The sequence below is a fragment of the Podarcis pityusensis genome, assembly GCF_964106645.2.
Source record: "Podarcis pityusensis genome assembly, chromosome: 8".
NCBI classification, from domain to species: Eukaryota; Metazoa; Chordata; class Lepidosauria; order Squamata; family Lacertidae; genus Podarcis; species Podarcis pityusensis.
This window is the reverse complement of record NC_138033.1, coordinates 15,477,139-15,494,892: the sequence shown is the minus strand read 5'-3', so window position 1 is coordinate 15,494,892 and position 17,754 is coordinate 15,477,139. Positions and strand designations below refer to the sequence as shown.

General features: G+C 45.4%; 1 protein-coding gene across 1 annotated transcript; it reads left to right on the top strand.

Moving 5' to 3' along the window:
• Positions 1-419: 419 nt before the first annotated feature.
• On the top strand, positions 420-17,361 carry PPP2R1A (protein phosphatase 2 scaffold subunit Aalpha). The gene is made up of 15 exons (XM_081016549.1): positions 420-577; positions 4,803-4,893; positions 5,331-5,431; positions 6,444-6,676; positions 6,802-6,949; positions 7,033-7,188; positions 7,511-7,625; positions 8,512-8,582; positions 9,344-9,478; positions 10,465-10,638; positions 10,982-11,042; positions 12,953-13,107; positions 14,166-14,308; positions 14,511-14,602; positions 15,887-17,361. The coding sequence occupies exons 1-15, from the start codon at positions 500-502 to the stop codon at positions 15,901-15,903; spliced, it is 1,770 nt and encodes a 589-aa protein (XP_080872675.1). The 5' UTR covers positions 420-499; the 3' UTR covers positions 15,904-17,361.
• The last annotated feature ends 393 nt before the right edge of the window (positions 17,362-17,754 follow it).

Sequence of the window (17,754 nt, the reverse complement as noted above, 5' to 3'; positions counted from 1 at the left end):
AAGCAAATGCCTACGATTGGATACGCTTCATTGTCGCTCAAAAATGAACAGCCAATCATCTTCCAAAACATGGAGGGCGGGATTTCGGTTCCATCCAATAGCGTGCCAAGGATGGAGGGGCATTTCCTTTGAGTGCCCGCAGAGCTGAATTGACTGGGAATACAAATGTAAAATTCAACCCATGATAGGGTGACGGAGGTGGGGATAGAGTACATCTAGCCAATGGCTATAAGAAAGAGGTGGGTTTTAAGGGCACCCGTTCCCAATGCTTTTTAATGAGTGGTCTAATTCTGAATGTCTAATCCAATGGGCAGCAAGAGAGAGGATGACTGATAGAAGGCTATTTCAAACAGGAGTACAGAAGAGTGCTAGAAACAAGCCAATTAGCTTCAGGAATAGTTGAGAGTGACATCCTAGGCAGCCAATAGCATTTGAGCCGCCCCTGCAAGGCGTCTGCGCGAACCCCGCGCACCCTTCAGAGCCGAAGCCGGGAGGTAAGATGGCGGCCGCCGACGGAGATGACTCCCTTTACCCTATTGCTGTGCTGATCGATGAACTGCGGAACGAAGACGTTCAGGTACGGCTCGCGTCAACCGAGGCCTCCCTGCGCGTAAGGGAAAGCGACCGGAGTTTATTCGGGCAGCCGGGGCCCGAAAGCCGCGCCTTGGGTTACAGTAGCCAATCAGCGGCCGCTTTTCATCCGAGAACCCCGCGTGTGAGCGATCAGAAGCTCAACCGGATTGGCTGTAAGGATTTTCATTTGAGAAGGCGAGGAGCAGGGTGTTGGCTAATGGAAGGGTCCGTATTATTCAGTGACTCTCCCCTTCGTCCGTGTTGCGAGCAGCCACGTGATTGGCTGGGCGACCTGTTTGTCTAGTATGGGGGTTAATCAAAACAATCAGGAGGAGGGTCGCCTTTTCCTTTAATAAATATATTGACGGAATGGCGAGAGGAGGCTCCTGATTGGGTCGAGCCTCGCCTATTCATTATACGGGTGTTTCCTGACCAATCAAGGAAGCGTCTTGATCTGATCTCCACGTGAGGGGTCTCACGCCCGTCATGCTACGGCTTTTCCAGGGGGTTGTTAGGCTAAGGACATAGACGAGGAAGTGGTGCATAGCTGATTGTCATGGAGAGGAGCCATTCATGGGGGCGGGGAGATCTCAGTAGGGGTGCCATCTTTGAGGTAGCCTTACTATGTATGTGGGGTGCGTGACTGCTCCCCTTCTCCCTCCCTCCCCCCCCCCTCTCTCTCTCTCTTATCTACTTGGGCTTCTGGTTGTAAGGAATGCATAGTTTTGGAATTTGTGATTAATGCTAGCTAGCATGGTGCCTGCCCATTGGGAATGGCTGCATCCCTCAATACCTCCCATAATATAGTACTCTGTTTGGTGATACAATAGATGTGTTTGGGCCCCAAACAGCTTCAGTGATGGAATTGTTTGAGGGCTAGCAGAGGTGGCAACCGAGGTGCATCTAAAATAGCTGTTCCTTGGTATTTTGTACGTAAAACAGCTACACAGTAAGCTGTTGTTTGTAGAACAGCACAGAACAAGGTCTCTGCCCTGAGGAGTTAACAGTCTAAAAGCCAGTAAAGGGTTGGGGGAGGGAAATGGAAAGGTTCATTGGAAGAATACGTACATGTGCTATTTCTCAGCTGTGATTTGATGTGATGAAAAGGGCTTCAGGGTGTCACTTAGGGTTTTTCTTTTTTGGATGTAAAATGTGTTTAATTACTTGACGGTTGTAAACCGGCTTCCCTTTCTTACTTTTATCCCTTGTTATCGTTGTTGATTCTTACTTTTTAAGCTGTTGTCCCCTGTTGAATTTAGAGAGTAAGACCTACCTCTTCGTGTAAATTAGTTTCCCGTGTTACATTACATTAAGGTATTATAGAAAGGTATGGGAGATGGGTGTGTGTGTGCGCAGTGCAGTGCAGTGCATACATGTAGCATGAGATAGGTGTTATTAAGGCTCTCCATCTTTATTAATTTAGAATATTTGTGAGTTGCACTATGAGACATTTTCTAGGGGGCTTGCAAGAAAAAACAAGAACAAGTTATAATAATTTCTGCTATCAATATAGTAACAAAAGCTTCAGAACTATATATAAATATAGACTGAGCAGAGCATCACAGCTATGCAACATTAAATTAAATGCACCACAGAGGAATTAAAATTTTGCAGAGTTATAACAGTAGATACTAAAAGCCCTGGGGAAAAGGAAAGCTTTTCCAAGTGCTGCAAATATCTTAAAATAGATGCCTTCTCTGGGGAAGGCAATTCACAGGTGGTGATGGTGAGGCTGCTGAGAAGGCCTTTCCTTCCTCATTTGGCAAGAGCCCTTTGAGAAAAGCATCAGATGACAACTCAAGGCATATGTAGGTACATGTGGGGAGAGGTGCTCCTTCAGATGCCAGCGTCAAAATCAGCACTTAAAATTGGGCTCAGGGGTGGAACAAAAGTCAGTGAAGATTTTTATCATTTATTTTATTCAGTTTCAATACCACCCTGCATCCAAAGATCACAAGGTGGCTTACAATATAAAAACAGAAAAATACATATCATAATGACAAACAAAAATATGATGGAGTACTGGCATAATATATACACCTGCCCCAGATGATACAGAATATGGCTACAGGGGTACTAACTGAAGTTTCAGCTTCAGTTGCAGCTCCTCCACATATACACATTGCAGGAATAAATTCAGTAGGTTATCAGGGCTTGAAAGCTAGCCCATATATGCCCAAGGTCATAGCTAGTGTGCCAGCCTAAACAAGTGAAATCTTTTTTCTCTGTGCGTTTTCTACAGTAATAATATTATTAATAATACTAGAAAAACAAATCAATATTGTTCTCTGCTACATGGCTTGGGCCAGTGGCATGTTGGGACTGCTCTGGCTGTCTGGTCCAGAGCTGCCCTTGATATGGTGGGTGTTGGGATCCCCTAGAACAATCCTGGGCACGCTCAACAACAAAGCTGAGGTCACCTCTTGATATGGGCAGCGAGACCGCTAGACAGCAGGGTGGGCAGTATAGCAGCAGAATTTCCAGTTTGTCCTAATTGTCCTGCACAAAGTTCAAACACAGCAGATTGCCACTTAAATAGATGAAAAGCCTGGAGGAAGACCACATCATTCTCTCCACCCAGCCCTCCAATCTATTCTGATTCCAAACCTGAGTTCCCGGGGGGGGGGGGCACAGCTGGGAGAGAGTAATTTCTCCAAGCTCACCTACCCTCAGTAATATAGTTGAGATCAACCGTGCTAAAGTAATAGATTGGAGGAATTTTACTACAGCATCAGCAGACCAGAGGCCAGGTTGGCAAGGTGGCCAGAGATATTTTCATTGAGGGAGAGATTGGAAGAGGGGATAGGTGTAATGTACCTAATCATCTTCTCTGGTATGTCAAACACTCAACACCAGGGGTCTGCAACCTAAACCAGCGCGGAGCAGATCAGGGAGCGCCTTCCGCGATGCTGGCCAGTTTCCCATTGGCTGCAGAAAGCTCCTGCAGCCAATGGGAAGCTGCGCACACCTCCTTCGTGCCAGAAATAGCATTTGTGCATGTGTGTGCGTGCGCATACACACTCCGGCCCACCTCGGCATATGCGGGACCATGAAACAGCCCAAACCACAAAAACTTTGCCAGCCCCTGCTCAGCACTGTTCCACCCCACCCCCCTTCACAGTAGGCAATCTTGTAGGGGTATCCCTGCCCCTCTCCAGGTCATTCAAAGAGTTTCCCTTTACCCAGCAAAGCAAGAACAACTATGAGTTGCTGCTTTGGGGGCTTTCCTTTTAACTATTCAAAACAGTGGGATTTACAAGCAATAGTTTAATGGCACTGCGTGCTAAATGAGTGAAGAAGTAAACTGAAAGGGGTGTTAATGAGAAAACACCTTTTGCCCTCAACTATTACTGGGCCCGCCTGACTAAACTCATTGTTCTAGATGGCTTCATGATGTTATCTCATAGTCCCCTCAAAAATGAAAATGGATCTGCCCTTTGGTGTTGCTGCATGATGATGATCTGCCACCAGTCGTAGTCTTCCAGAAATCACTTTTCTGACAGGGATGGTGGATGATTAATTGGGTGATTCATAACAGGAAACAGCCCATCTCAGCAATTGGGTGTTTTATTTATTGAATTGTATAGATAATATTTATGTTCCACTCATACAGTATTGCTGCTCCCAGGACATCTGCTAATACTTTTTTCTTTTCAAAAATGGGCTGGAAGTTAGTGCAGTTGCGTTAAAACAAACAGATGTTTCTATTGGCTGGTTCCACTTGGCAAACTAGCAGGCATGTTTTTGGAAAACATAGGTAGTCCAGTATTCCTTGCAGCACATTACAGCAATCTGCTGAGTGCACAGCTAATTATTTCCAGGCTTTCTCTGTCCAGGAAGTGTCCCATTTGGTACCCTCAATTTGCCACACTGGCTGCATATTGTAGTGTAAAAATGATAAGTAGGCCATCCACTTTTGTGGATTTATTTGCAAAGTACGTTTGTTCTGTATGTAATCAAGAGTGTTACAGGGGACATTCTGAAATATTTCCTCCCATTTCTCGCTCCCACAAGTTATGGCCTGCTTATTTCAGAGTTGGCAAAAGCCATACCTCCCATGGACCTTTTCTTGAGCGTCATGCATGTTTTCTGACTACATACCACTTAAACTTGCTATTGCTATATTGATTGTACTCCAGTGACATCTTACGAAGAATCAGGGTTGGCTGGCAAATTAGTGGCTCACCTTTAAAAAATATGTTATTTTGATTTCTTTCTCCCCTATGCAGCTTCGTCTGAACAGCATCAAGAAACTCTCTACCATTGCTCTGGCCCTGGGAGTTGAGAGGACGCGCAGTGAGCTTTTGCCTTTTCTCACAGGTAATGAAAAGACCAGGAACTCTGATTTTAGGGAATAAGAATTGAGTCTAGGGGCTGTGATGCATGTGAGTTTGAATTGCAGCTTGGGCGGTACCCCAAATCCCTTTCCCAAAGCTGTAGTGATTTCCTTTTTAGGGCTGCAGTATATACGTGCTCAGCGGCACTTGAGACTCTTGCAGAATTTTAAATCCTTTTCAAAGCTTTGCTGATGAATGCAGCCTTGCCAAAAGAAAGGGACTGCATCCTTGCTGAATTTAGTTGGTTCAAGATTGTGCTGATGGGATTGCTTGTGCCCAAGGTATACGTATTTCCTGCACTGGAGGGCAATAGTTCACATCTTCAAATTCTCACATCATGTTAGCTTCCAGATTCTGTGCTCTTGACAATGCAGATTTTAGTCTTGATTTGCTTTAATTGCTTTTTTTTTCTCCCCACAGACACTATTTATGATGAGGATGAAGTGCTACTTGCTCTGGCGGAACAGCTGGGAACCTTCACAGCTCTGGTTGGGGGCCCTGAATATGTCCATTGCTTGCTGGTAAGTCCAGTGAATGACTGGGGAAGGGTGCTCTCCACAGTGGGAGAATGTGAGATTTTCTAACACCTCTGTTCCTTTCAAACTTTGGTGGGGGAAGTGTTGGTCATTAGCAGATTTGAGGGTGGTCCTAGGTTGGATTCTGAATTATACTGCCCATTAGTAAAAAGGATATGTTGTAAAATGGTAGCATGCATCCACCCTTTGCCTGCTTCTACAGTGCAGCTTAATGGTATATGGAATGCCTTTCCCATTTGCTTCCAACAATGTTGCCCGAAAATAACAGATGCTGTAACCTTGTACTTGGACTCTTTGCATGTTTGACATCCACTCTCACACACCAATACAGGTCGCACCCCTTGCTTTCCAAATCTTCTTCCTTCTCTTCATACTTCTTTGAAAACAGAATTTCTGTATTTCCATAAATCGCACAGGGGCCAAAGATTGTAACAGGGGCACGCTGTATTAGAAGACTGTTTTCTTCCTTGAGGGATTTGCTGATTTATTATAAAAAATATTTATAAATTGTGTTTTGGCCCTAGAGGGGGAATCCAAGGCAGTGTACAAAACCAAAATATCTAAATTTAGTTTCGTGTGTGTGTGTGTGTGTGTGTGTGTACACACATACTGCCTTGGGGACCCTTGCTAGATTATCAGTAAACTAGATTACGAATGGAGCAGAACATGCCTAGAAACCTGGAGAAGTGGAATTAACTCATATACTAAAAGCTATTAAAAACCCATGTGGAACAGAAAGCTGACATGGAGCCAGTCTTACATTCCCTTGAGAGGAAGTTGCATAGACAGGATGCCACATCTTTAGATGATTTATCTAGCTTTCAGAACATCACATTTTCCTTCAAATTTCCCCCCTCCATTTCTCTTATTACTTACTGTAATAAGAAACCCGAAAAAGGTCAGGCAGTAACACATTTGGTGTTGCAACACTCTTTGATATGCTAAGCTGCAGACATTGCATTTAATGTGAAATTTATCCTCCCTCTTTGTGCTGCAGCCTCCACTCGAGAGCCTTGCTACTGTTGAGGAGACAGTGGTCCGGGACAAAGCGGTGGAGTCTCTGCGAGCCATCTCCCATGAACACTCTCCATCTGACCTTGAGGCCCACTTTGTTCCCCTCGTGAAGCGCCTGGCAGGAGGTGACTGGTTCACCTCCCGCACCTCTGCTTGTGGCCTCTTCAGTGTCTGTTACCCTCGAGTCTCCAGTTCGGTCAAAGCTGAGCTCCGACAGTAAGTGAGATGCTTTACATTAAGTCTGGGGGCTGTTGGTTGGGTCACCCATGTCAAAGGGTGAGAGACACCAATTCAGACGGCTCTGTATTTCCCAGCTTACAGTCCTTATCCCTTTCCTGCAGGTACTTCCGGAACTTGTGCTCAGATGACACTCCGATGGTCAGGCGAGCGGCAGCCTCTAAACTGGGTGAATTCGCAAAGGTCTTGGAGCTGGAACATGTCAAGAGCGAGATCATCCCCATGTTCTCTAACTTGGCCTCTGATGAGCAGGTCTGTGTGATGGCACCTTGCTTTCTGGGAGAGGGCTGGGGCAGACTAGAACACATGTAACCCTTCTCATGTCTCTCATACAGGACTCTGTGCGTTTGTTAGCTGTGGAGGCCTGTGTTAATATTGCACAGCTCCTGCCCCAGGAGGACCTGGAATCGTTGGTGATGCCAACACTACGGCAAGCAGCAGAGGACAAATCTTGGCGGGTCCGTTACATGGTGGCTGACAAGTTCACGGAGGTTAGTACGAATCCATGCAGTGCTTGTGTGGTATTCATTTTATTTTTAAGATTTATACTCAGCCTTTTGATCAAATCATCTGAAAATCAGACTTTGTGTGTGTGTATACACACATTATTTCTTTTTTTAGAAAAACCTCTCAATTCAACTTATTAAAAAAAGTTGCAAAAACTCACTTCGTGCTCTTATTCCTCTGGTCAGAAGCAGTGTCCTTTCCTCTTATTTCTACAGTTCCTGGGTATTTCTCAGTTGGAGCACAAGTCTTTTTGGCAGGGATCCATTTGGGATCATCATCATATATTTTGCCTTTTCTTGCCCATAGCTCCAGAAAGCTGTCGGTCCAGAAATCACAAAAACCGACTTGGTCCCAGCATTCCAGAACCTGATGAAAGACTGTGAAGCTGAAGTGCGGGCTGCTGCCTCCCACAAAGTCAAAGGTCAGTTGCAGTCACAATGCCTGTGGTGGCGGCTTGTGCTTTCCAATTGTTTGGAATCAAAACAATTGATTCTCTGAGGGGTGCTCCTGCCCCATCCGTGTTCTCACTTATCGGAAATCCTGTAAACAGCTGTTCATGTTTTGTGCTACAAATACTGCTATTTCTGTTCTAGAAAAGGTAAATTCAACACTCAAATAATTCAAATATTGCAAATCAGATTTTCATTGTTGTATATACCTTCTGTTCCCTCTACATGGCTTTATTCTGAACTTGTTATTTGACATCTTGAAGAAGCTAGGGAGAGGGACAATGTAAGTGATAGAAAAGGAATGCTTATAAGAGGTAAAATGTTTAAAGGGAAAGTGAAATGGCTCTACCATTCAGAACACTCAAGGTCTGTGTGCTGGACCCATTTAAAAATGACACCTACTATTTTTCAAGCCTTATTTACATAGCTATGATAGTTGGGCACATGCTTAGAATATAACCGATATACAGTAAAATACAAGCCTTGCTTCCTGTGATTTGGTGTGGCTGTAGTACAGATACAAGACTCCACACATAGGTCAGGAAAAAAAGGTAGCACATGACGTAGTTCTATAATGCCGCAACAACTAACCTTTAAACAGCCAAATGACACTCTCTATAGAAACGAGAGACTTGTCTAAATTCAGTTGCAGGAAGATGTGTTTCTGGAGGTCAGTAATTTGTACATTATGGTGTGTTAGGAAGTCTGACAGTGGAGTGATGATGCCTAATGGACTACTAGATTAACTCAGAGCTCATATCTTCCTGATGAGCTCCTTTGTTAGCCAGATAAACAGCATTCCCACTGCACCACTTTGGTTGTGAAGCCCTAACAACGTGATTACTGTTTTTCCTTAAGAGTTCTGTGAAAACCTGTCTGCTGATTGCCGTGAAAATGTCATTATGACCCAGATCTTGCCCTGCATTAAGGTATGTTCCAGGACGCGATAATCTCTAGTGAGTCTTGAGCTTGTTTTTTGAAGCATTTGTCGGCTTGCAATAACAGTACAATTAAGGGCTGAAGAAACCATGGAGTCAAGTGTCTCACTGTTAAAGCAGGGGGCGACTTAACTATTTGTTTGTTTATTAAATTTATATACTGCCCGTCACCTGACAATCACAGGGCAATTTACATTATAAAGCAGGGGTCAGCAAACTTTTTCAGCAGGGGGCCAGTCCACTGTCCGTCAGACCTTGTGGGGGGCCGGACTATTTTGGGGGGGGGGGGATGAACAAATTCCTATGCCCCACAAATAACCCACTGATGCGTTTTAAATAAAAGCACACATTCTGCTCATGTAAAAACACCAGGTAGGCCCCATAAATAACCCAGAGATGCATTTAACATAAAAGGACACATTCTACTCATGTAAAAACACGATGACTCCTGGACCGTCCGCGGGCCGGATTTAGAAGGCGATTGGGTTGGCTCTGGCCCCCGGGCCTTAGTTTGCTTACCCATGGTATAAAGGTTGCTTGTAATAGAATAAGAAAGTAAGACAGGTATGATTTGCAGATGGGTTGAAGAGTTACTGCAGATACATTTGTGTTCGGTGTGTCCCATTTGCTTGTATTTTATGTTTGTCAGCCACCCAGAGTTCAGTGTTTCTGGTTGGCCTCACGGCAAGCAAGTAAATTTCTGTTTGTTTGTTTGTTTGTTTTTGTTTTTAATACTACTTTTTTCCATTCAGGAACTCGTGTCGGATGCCAATCAGCATGTAAAATCAGCTTTGGCATCTGTGATCATGGGATTGTCTCCTATTTTGGGCAAAGACAACACGATTGAACACCTTCTGCCTCTCTTCTTGGCTCAGCTCAAAGATGAGGTGAGTGGACCCCCCCCCCATCGTTTTCCTTTGGTCCACTTGTTAACAGTTCTGTGTCAAACTGTTCAGAATTAGGAGCATTTCTCTGCCTTGATCTCCTGAAGTTGCATTATTTCATGGCTGCTTCACTCCCTTGCCTCGGAAGTGCTAAATATACCCTTCCCCAACCTGGTGTCCTCCAGATGTGGTTGACTTGCAACTCCCATCATCCCTGACCATTGGCCTTCCTGGCTGGGGCTGATGGAGTTAGGATCCAACAGTGTCTGAAGGGCACCAGGTTGGATACTGGGGGAGTTGTTACATAAGATTAGCTGATTAGTTTCTGCACACTGCACATGTAAATTAACTATGCGGTGTGTGTCCCCCCTCCCCCCCCCCCCCGGAATTCTGGGAACTCAGCTGGAGTCATAAATGACCGATTTCTCTAAAGAGAGGCCATAGAAAAGTAATAGAGTACATGCTTTATATGTTTAGGGTTCCAGGTTCAGTGCTAAGTAGCTGGGACTGGAAAGATTTGTGAACAAACTCAATAATGAATGGGATGGACCTATGTAGGTTCCTACATAGTACCACCCCTACCCTTGATTTTGGTGTTCAAGGGCTTATATGGCCAAATCAGGCCCATTTAAATTAGGGTTGGTATCTTCCATCTCTGAAATGGGAGGCTGTGCCCATTATGATCTGAAGGTGCATGAGGTCACTACCTTGCTGGTGCTAAGCAAGTCTGAGTCTTGTCAGTGCCTAGATAGTTGATTGCCTGGGACCCACATGTACGCCACCTTGGGATTTTTGATGGAGGGAAGCTGGGGTAGTAAGAAAATAAATCAAAGCCACCTCACCAAGTCGAAAGGTTGCAAGCCTAGTTTAGATGTGGTGGAAGATGATACGCAAGTATTTGCAGTCGTCTAGAAGAGTGGGTGGATTTTAGGGGTTGCATCTGGGAGGTGGAACTGCCCTCTGATGTCACTGTGTTCACATTTCTGCAGTGCCCAGAAGTCAGACTCAATATAATCTCTAACCTGGACTGTGTGAATGAGGTGATTGGCATCCGGCAGCTGTCCCAGTCCCTGCTGCCAGCCATTGTGGAGTTGGCAGAGGATGCCAAGTGGCGTGTGCGACTGGCCATCATTGAGTACATGCCCCTGTTGGCTGGGCAGCTAGTAAGTGCATCTTTGGCTTTTGCGTATGAGTTTGACATGCTGGGAGAACACAGTGATCAAATATTCTTGGGTCAGCTGGGCCTGGGTTGCCGCAGGCACATTGTTTGGCTTTGTGAAAGCTTTTGTATGTGTTCCGCCTTGTGGGAACTGCTAGTTACTGCCCATTTGCTTGGGGAGTATTAACCATTCAGCTTAAAAACTTAGAACCTTTCACAACCTTTGTACTGGTTTGCTCCCTACCTGCCATATGAGCGATACCACTTTCTCCGTGTTTTGTTTCTGACTGTGAGAATCCCATAAACAGCATTATCGCAAGTTAATCTGAGCTCTCTGCAATTTGTAGGGTGTGGAGTTCTTTGACGAGAAGCTAAATTCCCTTTGCATGGCATGGTTGGTGGATCACGGTAAGGCTCTTAAGTTGAAACATTTTCTTTCCTCCCTTAACCCTTTTTCTCCCTGTTGTTACATTTGCATTTGTTCAAATAAAGGAAGGTAGAATGCCACATTTGGACAAGAATTAGAGGGGCAGTCTATCCGTGTTAACTAGAGGGGTGATTTTTATCACCCTTATTTGTAGGAAAAAGGGCTGTAGAGAGGAAGGGAGACCAAGAGCACATGCTAAAGTGGCTCTTTGAATTATGGCCCAGGTGCTTTGTATCTCTTTAAAATATCAAGCACTTTATATCCAACTAGTGATCTCTAACATGGAAAGTATATTTCAAAGCTAATGGGATCCATTATGAAAGCTCCTGTTCCAGCAGAGAGAATTGGCTCATCTAAGCTTTTAGTGCAGGAATAAAAGTTGTATTTTTTTATATTGAATGGGAGAGTTCTTTTTCAGCTACAGGAGCAATTAAGCCCAAGTTCAATGCTATTATTTCACAATGATGGAGAGGCAATGTAGCTTGTTTCCATGGTGGTTTGCTGCATTAACTCAATAGCCTAGTTTACACGTGCTATGGTTTATATAAGCCACAGAAAACCTCGTGCTTGTGGCACATCTCAGAAGCTTCTGCTTTGTTTTACATCAGATAACAGACTAAACTGTGTTATTAATGATGGTTTTTTGAAAGCATAGTTAAGGTTAACCATTGCTTGTTCAAGTTCAGATGACACTGCAGGCTGTGGCAAACATACAGTGGTAGAAAAAAGGCTTCTGAACCACTTTGCTGCCACACCAGAGGGGAAGCATGAGACCGTGAAGCCTTCTGAGGCTTGCTCTTGTAACACTAAACTATGGTTTAGTGCAGGTAGCCAATGTTAGGAGTCCCAGCAACACCTGAAGAGCACCAGTTCTTCCCATCACATCTAGACAGCATGGCCAGTGGTTAGGGATGATGGGAGTCGCAGTTCAGGGACATCCAAGTGCTACCACATCGGCTACCCCTGGTTTAGCAATGTCTGAACCAGACAAATGTGTATTCAATAACAGATGTTCATTAATTAAAATTTATTTCAGTCATTTTGTGTGGAGGGGGAATAATGTAACTAAAATTTAAATATCTGGGGCCGTTAGGGGCTGTTGAAAACTATGAGGCCCAAAAGCTTTATAAACAAAAGCTACTGCTTTTTTATCCATTTCCTTCTGCCTTAAACAAAAAAACAAAACAAAACCCCTTCGGTCATTCAATGCATCCAGAATGATTCAGAAGTGAACTTGTGCCTTTCAGTCTCGTCTCCACCGAATAAAATGTGTGACCAATGACCAATTCAAATTGTTAAATGAACTATCAATTTATGAAATCTGTGAAAGCCTATCTTCCCTCATTTCCAGCCCAGAATATCACTGCTAATTTCAAATGTTTTTGTGGAAGGGATGCTTAACCAGTGACAAATGCCATGTTAGAGTGGATGTAAATTGCCAGTGGAAAGATGCCTATTGTTCTTTGGAGCGGAGCTCTGAAATCTGTCGCACCTCCATCTCCTGCTTTGAATTTTAATGGGGCAGGAAACAAGTGACATGTATAAGGCATAGGAGTACAATCCCAACTCAGTCCTGGCAGCATTTGTGGTCTAAAATTGAGCTGGGTTTCTATTGTTTTCCAATGCAAAGCATAGAGGGCTTTCGACATAGAGCCGCTAAGGGCCTAGAGTGATATCCACTCCTCCCGTTGACCGAATTTGGTTTGGGCTCGGGACTTTAGCCAGATCTGGTGCACGACCTTAATAAGCACCCACACATGCATGAAAATCTTGCAAACTTCAGAGTGGGTGGGTGGCTTCCTTTGCCAAATGTGCTGAAGAAGTTGGACAATAGCATTAGTTCAGACCGTTCTTACCTTTTAACCTGTGCTGACACTGCTCTTCTCTCCAGTCTACGCTATCCGAGAGGCAGCTACTAGCAACCTCAAGAAGCTTGTGGAGAAGTTTGGCAAGGACTGGGCCCATGCCACCATCATCCCCAAGGTGCTGGCCATGTCCAATGACCCCAACTACTTGCACCGCATGACCACGCTCTTCTGCATCAATGTGAGTTGGGGCAAGGGTGGGGTAGAGGAGGAAGTTGGGATGAACTCAGGGCAAAGGGAAGAATGTGTTCTCTAGCATGCAAGAGCTGACATACTGCATCCAAATGGTCATTATAAGTCATTAATCGTTCTAATATTGCCACATCCCATATTCTGTTAAATGATTTAGACCTAGAAGAAACTTCAGTTCCATTTGGATGCAGCTAAAATTCTTGCTCCAGATAATAATTTGAGTATTTTAGTGGAGTTTTCCATTTCTGCATGATTTACTTCATGTAACTGTTTTCTGAATCAAAATTAACTGGTGCATATTTTTAATTGCAACTTTTGAGGCATTTTGTGTGCAGAACTTTGGATTTGCCCTCCCCCCCCCCCCCCCATGTAAACTAACTTCAGTGTAAACCACTGAGGAAGAGGAGGGTGATGGGGGGCATTGGAAAGGGATGAACTCCTATGCCAGGTACAAAAGAGCTCCCCCACCCCCACCCCGGTGAGATTTTCTGCTTTTCAAACTTGAGAATAAAAACTTTCAGGTTCCCGATTTCCCCCCTTTAACACACAAGTTGGATTGCCTGTCTCTTAAGTTCTTTTGAAATTAATGGTCTGAAGTTAGTCCTTTCCATTCATTTTCCATACATCTATTCTGAGGTTAATTAGCATTGGATACACCAGAGTTCTTTTTTTTATCACCAAATACTCATGGAGCTGTTTTGTATAGGAATAAGCTGCTGGTTTAGATATTGGGCATCATGCTTTGAGAGGAGGAAGAGAGTCCTCAAACTGATCCTTACTGAGTGCTTCTTGTAGGACTCCTATGGGACAGATTAATTATGCTCTTTCTGTGAAACATGTTGAGAAATTTTAGGGGTGCTTTACTTGTTTTGTGGAAACCCCCCATGCTTTCTGAGGGCTAGGGCATCATTTTAGGTCCATCAGCAAGCATGGCATTCAAAGTGAGCAGCACAGACCTAGCAGCCAAGGGAAGCTCAAAGTCTCCCACATACCCTGTGGATCCCACTTGATCATGATCCAGCTCCATCGTGCCTTTTCCTTTGCTAGGTGCTGTCAGAGGTGTGTGGGCAGGAGATCACCACCAAGCACATGCTTCCCACTGTGTTGCGGATGGCAGGCGACGCCGTAGCAAATGTCCGCTTCAACGTGGCCAAGTCCCTTCAGAAAATTGGACCAATCCTGGACAACAGGTATGACAGATCACTGGGGGCACCATTGCACCTGGCGCCTTTATGGCAGCAGTCCCGAAACTCCTCCCAATTGAAGGATGTGTTTATGGGGAGGGGGGAAGGTGGGAGAAGCACTTGGGGCCTTTGAAGACCTTTGAATTTACTGCCCTTGCCTCCCACTCACTTTTTCCTACTCATCCCTCTGCCACTCTTATCTTTGCAGCACCCTTCAGAATGAGGTGAAGCCAGTGCTGGAGAAACTAACACAGGACCCCGATGTGGATGTCAAATACTTTGCCCAGGAGGCGCTGACTGGTGAGTCAGGAACGCCCTTTTCCCCAATGGGAACAACCTCGCCTTGTGTCAAGACATAACACTCGCTTCCCAGCTTCCCAACTAGGAAGGATGTGCTTGTCAGCTTGAGGCCTTCTCCTCTTAACCTCTGTTCCCGAGGTGCCTTGCAGCTTGCTCCTGTCCCAGATTTGAGATGGGTGCAAACTCTTGGAAGAGTGCTCAAGTGTTTCTCCTGATACTTGAATTCTTCCAGCCAAAGGGAAGAGGAGTGAGGAGGAAAAGGAGTTGCTGCAAGGGGAGGCTTTCTTTACCAGCTCCAAGATCAGCAGGGGTGGGAGGGAGAGGTGTACATAAAAGAGCTTGGATGGGGAAGCATACAGACGTTGTGGTTTGCTTGAATTTGGAGCAAGGGCTGTGAAAGAGGAGCCCTCCTGGATGAGACTAAATGCCTATCTAGTCCATCCTCCTAGTCCCCACTGTGGCGAACCACATGCCTGTAGGAAGCTCACAAGCAGGACCTGGGGCATGTTGCTGCTTCCCAGTAGCCTGGAGCCACTGATCATGGAGATAGGTTATAGCCCTTATGACTACTGCCTCTTGCTAGCCTTGGTGTCATATTGTATGGTCATGAATTCCACTATGTGCGGTGTAAAGTATCTCCTATTGTTTGTTCTGACTCTCCCACCTTCCAGCTTCAGTAGATGGTCCTTGGAGAGGGAGAGAAATGCTGCTCTTTCCATTTTCTTCACCGCACATCATTCCATAGATTTGCTTTCTAAACAAAAAAGGCCCAAGCATTGCAAGCATCCTTTGTTTTGGCAGTAGCTCTCACATCTTCCTTCAATCCCCACCCTCAGATAGTTTGATTTGTCCTTTTTGTAACCCTGGAGCTGAATATTTGTCAGGTTAGTTTGCACAATCCATTCGATTCCTCCTGGCTCAGTACTATTGTCTAAGCGGGTGGACTGACTCCACGGGGGAGAGATTGGTGGTTGAGGTGACACGGAGATTACAGCTGAATGGCTTCTGATGACTCATTAATACCTACAAGCTGCCGGCTCCTGTCGCAGCCATCAGCCAACAAGGACAAGAGGGTGGAGCAGCAGCCCTCTTGCCTCTCCTGGCTGTACAGTCACTTGTCTCTGCACTTGATGATCCCTCACAATAGATGTTCATAATTGCATATGGGATTGTTCATGCAAGAAAGAAACCCAACCATCTGGAAATATGGCAGTGGAGGAATTTGTATGTGACTTTCTGCAAGTAACCCTTGGAATTTAACTCATTTTCTTTCTCTCTTTTCAGTGTTGGCACTGGTTTGAGCCCTAGGAGCCCCGACGCTGTTGTCTCTTCCACTTGGGCCCCAATTGGACCGATCTTTCTCTCCCCCTCTCCATTTCCCTGCATGTCTATGACCAGCCCCAGCCCCCACCCCAAGTGGATCCATATGGTGATATTGGTCAGTGGCTGACTCTGGAGTCCACCTCCCTCTTCCACTCTTAGCTCCATGTTCTGAAACCTTCCTCGGCAGCTGTGATACTTCCTCCCTATCTCATCTTAGCCAGGCTCCATCTTTAGTTTTGTTGTGCCACCAGGTGGCAGCAAATGGCAGCCTCTCCCTCGCCCCCGCCCCCTCCAGTCCTGCCTCCTGGTGCAAGCTCATGAGAGGCAGAGCAGCCCCTTCAAACCTACACTTGGCATGATCAATGTGAACACTCTGGGGAGGCAAAGTGCTTGGGGCTTCTGTAACCTTTTGGCCACAGTTTGCATGAGAACTTCCCCACAGTGCTGTATGTAGCTGTGCATGAGGTATTGATTTGGCCTTCCTCTTGATGAACTTTGCTCAGTGGGCAGCCAGATTGCCCCTGCCACTCCCCCATCCCAGCGATTTAAAAGGTCCCAGGGGGTCCTCCATTCAGTGTCTCTAACACCACTTAATCAGATAGAGCATTGGTTACAAAACTAACTAGTTCTCAGGGGGGTTTCCTTTGTTAGCAAACTTCTCTTATGCTCTAAGTTGAATGCAGCAGAGGCCTCTCCCCTCCAGCCCCAGAGAGGGGAGGAAGGGGTGCTTAAATCCCTATTGTTTTAATTTCTCACCAAACTCACTACTATTCTTTCTCAGTTCAGGTCCCCCTCGTACCCTGTGTTTTGTGCTGGAAGGAGCTTCTGTAGGTAGCATGTTGGGAGAAGCAGCTCTTTGCAGAAAATATTACTTTGGGGCGGTGAAGGATATGAACCCAGCAGGAAGTGTTGCCTTGGGTCCTCAGCATTTGGGAGATTGCCTCTAGGCTAAAAGTTTGTCAAACACACATCCGGTATCTTAGCCAGGCTTTTTAAGCTTGGCCCTACCTAAATTTGGAGGGGTAAAGGGATGCTTTTATGAAGACATCAGTCAGCAGGAGGGACAATCAGGTCGCTGTCTCCTGCAATGCTTGGACTATCCAGTGTGGCATATTAGCCAATTGGAATCTCCAGCATTTATCATGAAAAACCACCACCAACTTCCTCTTCCCCTCCCCTTAGTCTGCCCTGATTATGTCCTGACCCCCTTTTTTTTTTTTTAGTTCCCAGCTGCTGCCTCTGTGATTCTTGCACTGAACAAGTATCTAAGTGTGTTTTCTAACCACACACCCCTTAACACAAACACACACAAACACCCTCTGTTAGTGGCATGTAATTTTAAAACTCTTGAATATTTTTTTTTAATTATTATTATTTTTTGGTGTACACTTGTTTTTCCCCCTCCTCTCTACGATTAATAAAATGCTCGATCGTTATTTGGCATCTCATTCACTTTGGTCTGGGGTGACGGGAACAGAGTAAAACTATTTGAGACAGGAGTGGGGGAAACTTGGGCCTGTGGGCCTGAATTCAGTCTTCCAGGCTTCTTTATCCATCCCTCAAGATGCTTCACACACACACACACCAGTTAGCCCTGCTCTGTATCCTCCTAGAGTGCTTTCGCCTGTATGGAATGTGTACTTGAACTGTAATCATGTCTCTTGCTCACCCAAATGGAGACACGCTGGGGGTGGGAGGGCAGGAGAGATGTAGCAATTTCTGGCCTTTGCACTGCTGGGCAAAAAGTCACATTTGCTGCTTCACCCACTGGCCCCACACAGTCCTTGCAGGATGCCCACGACAGAACGGGGCTTTCCAGAAGAAACAGG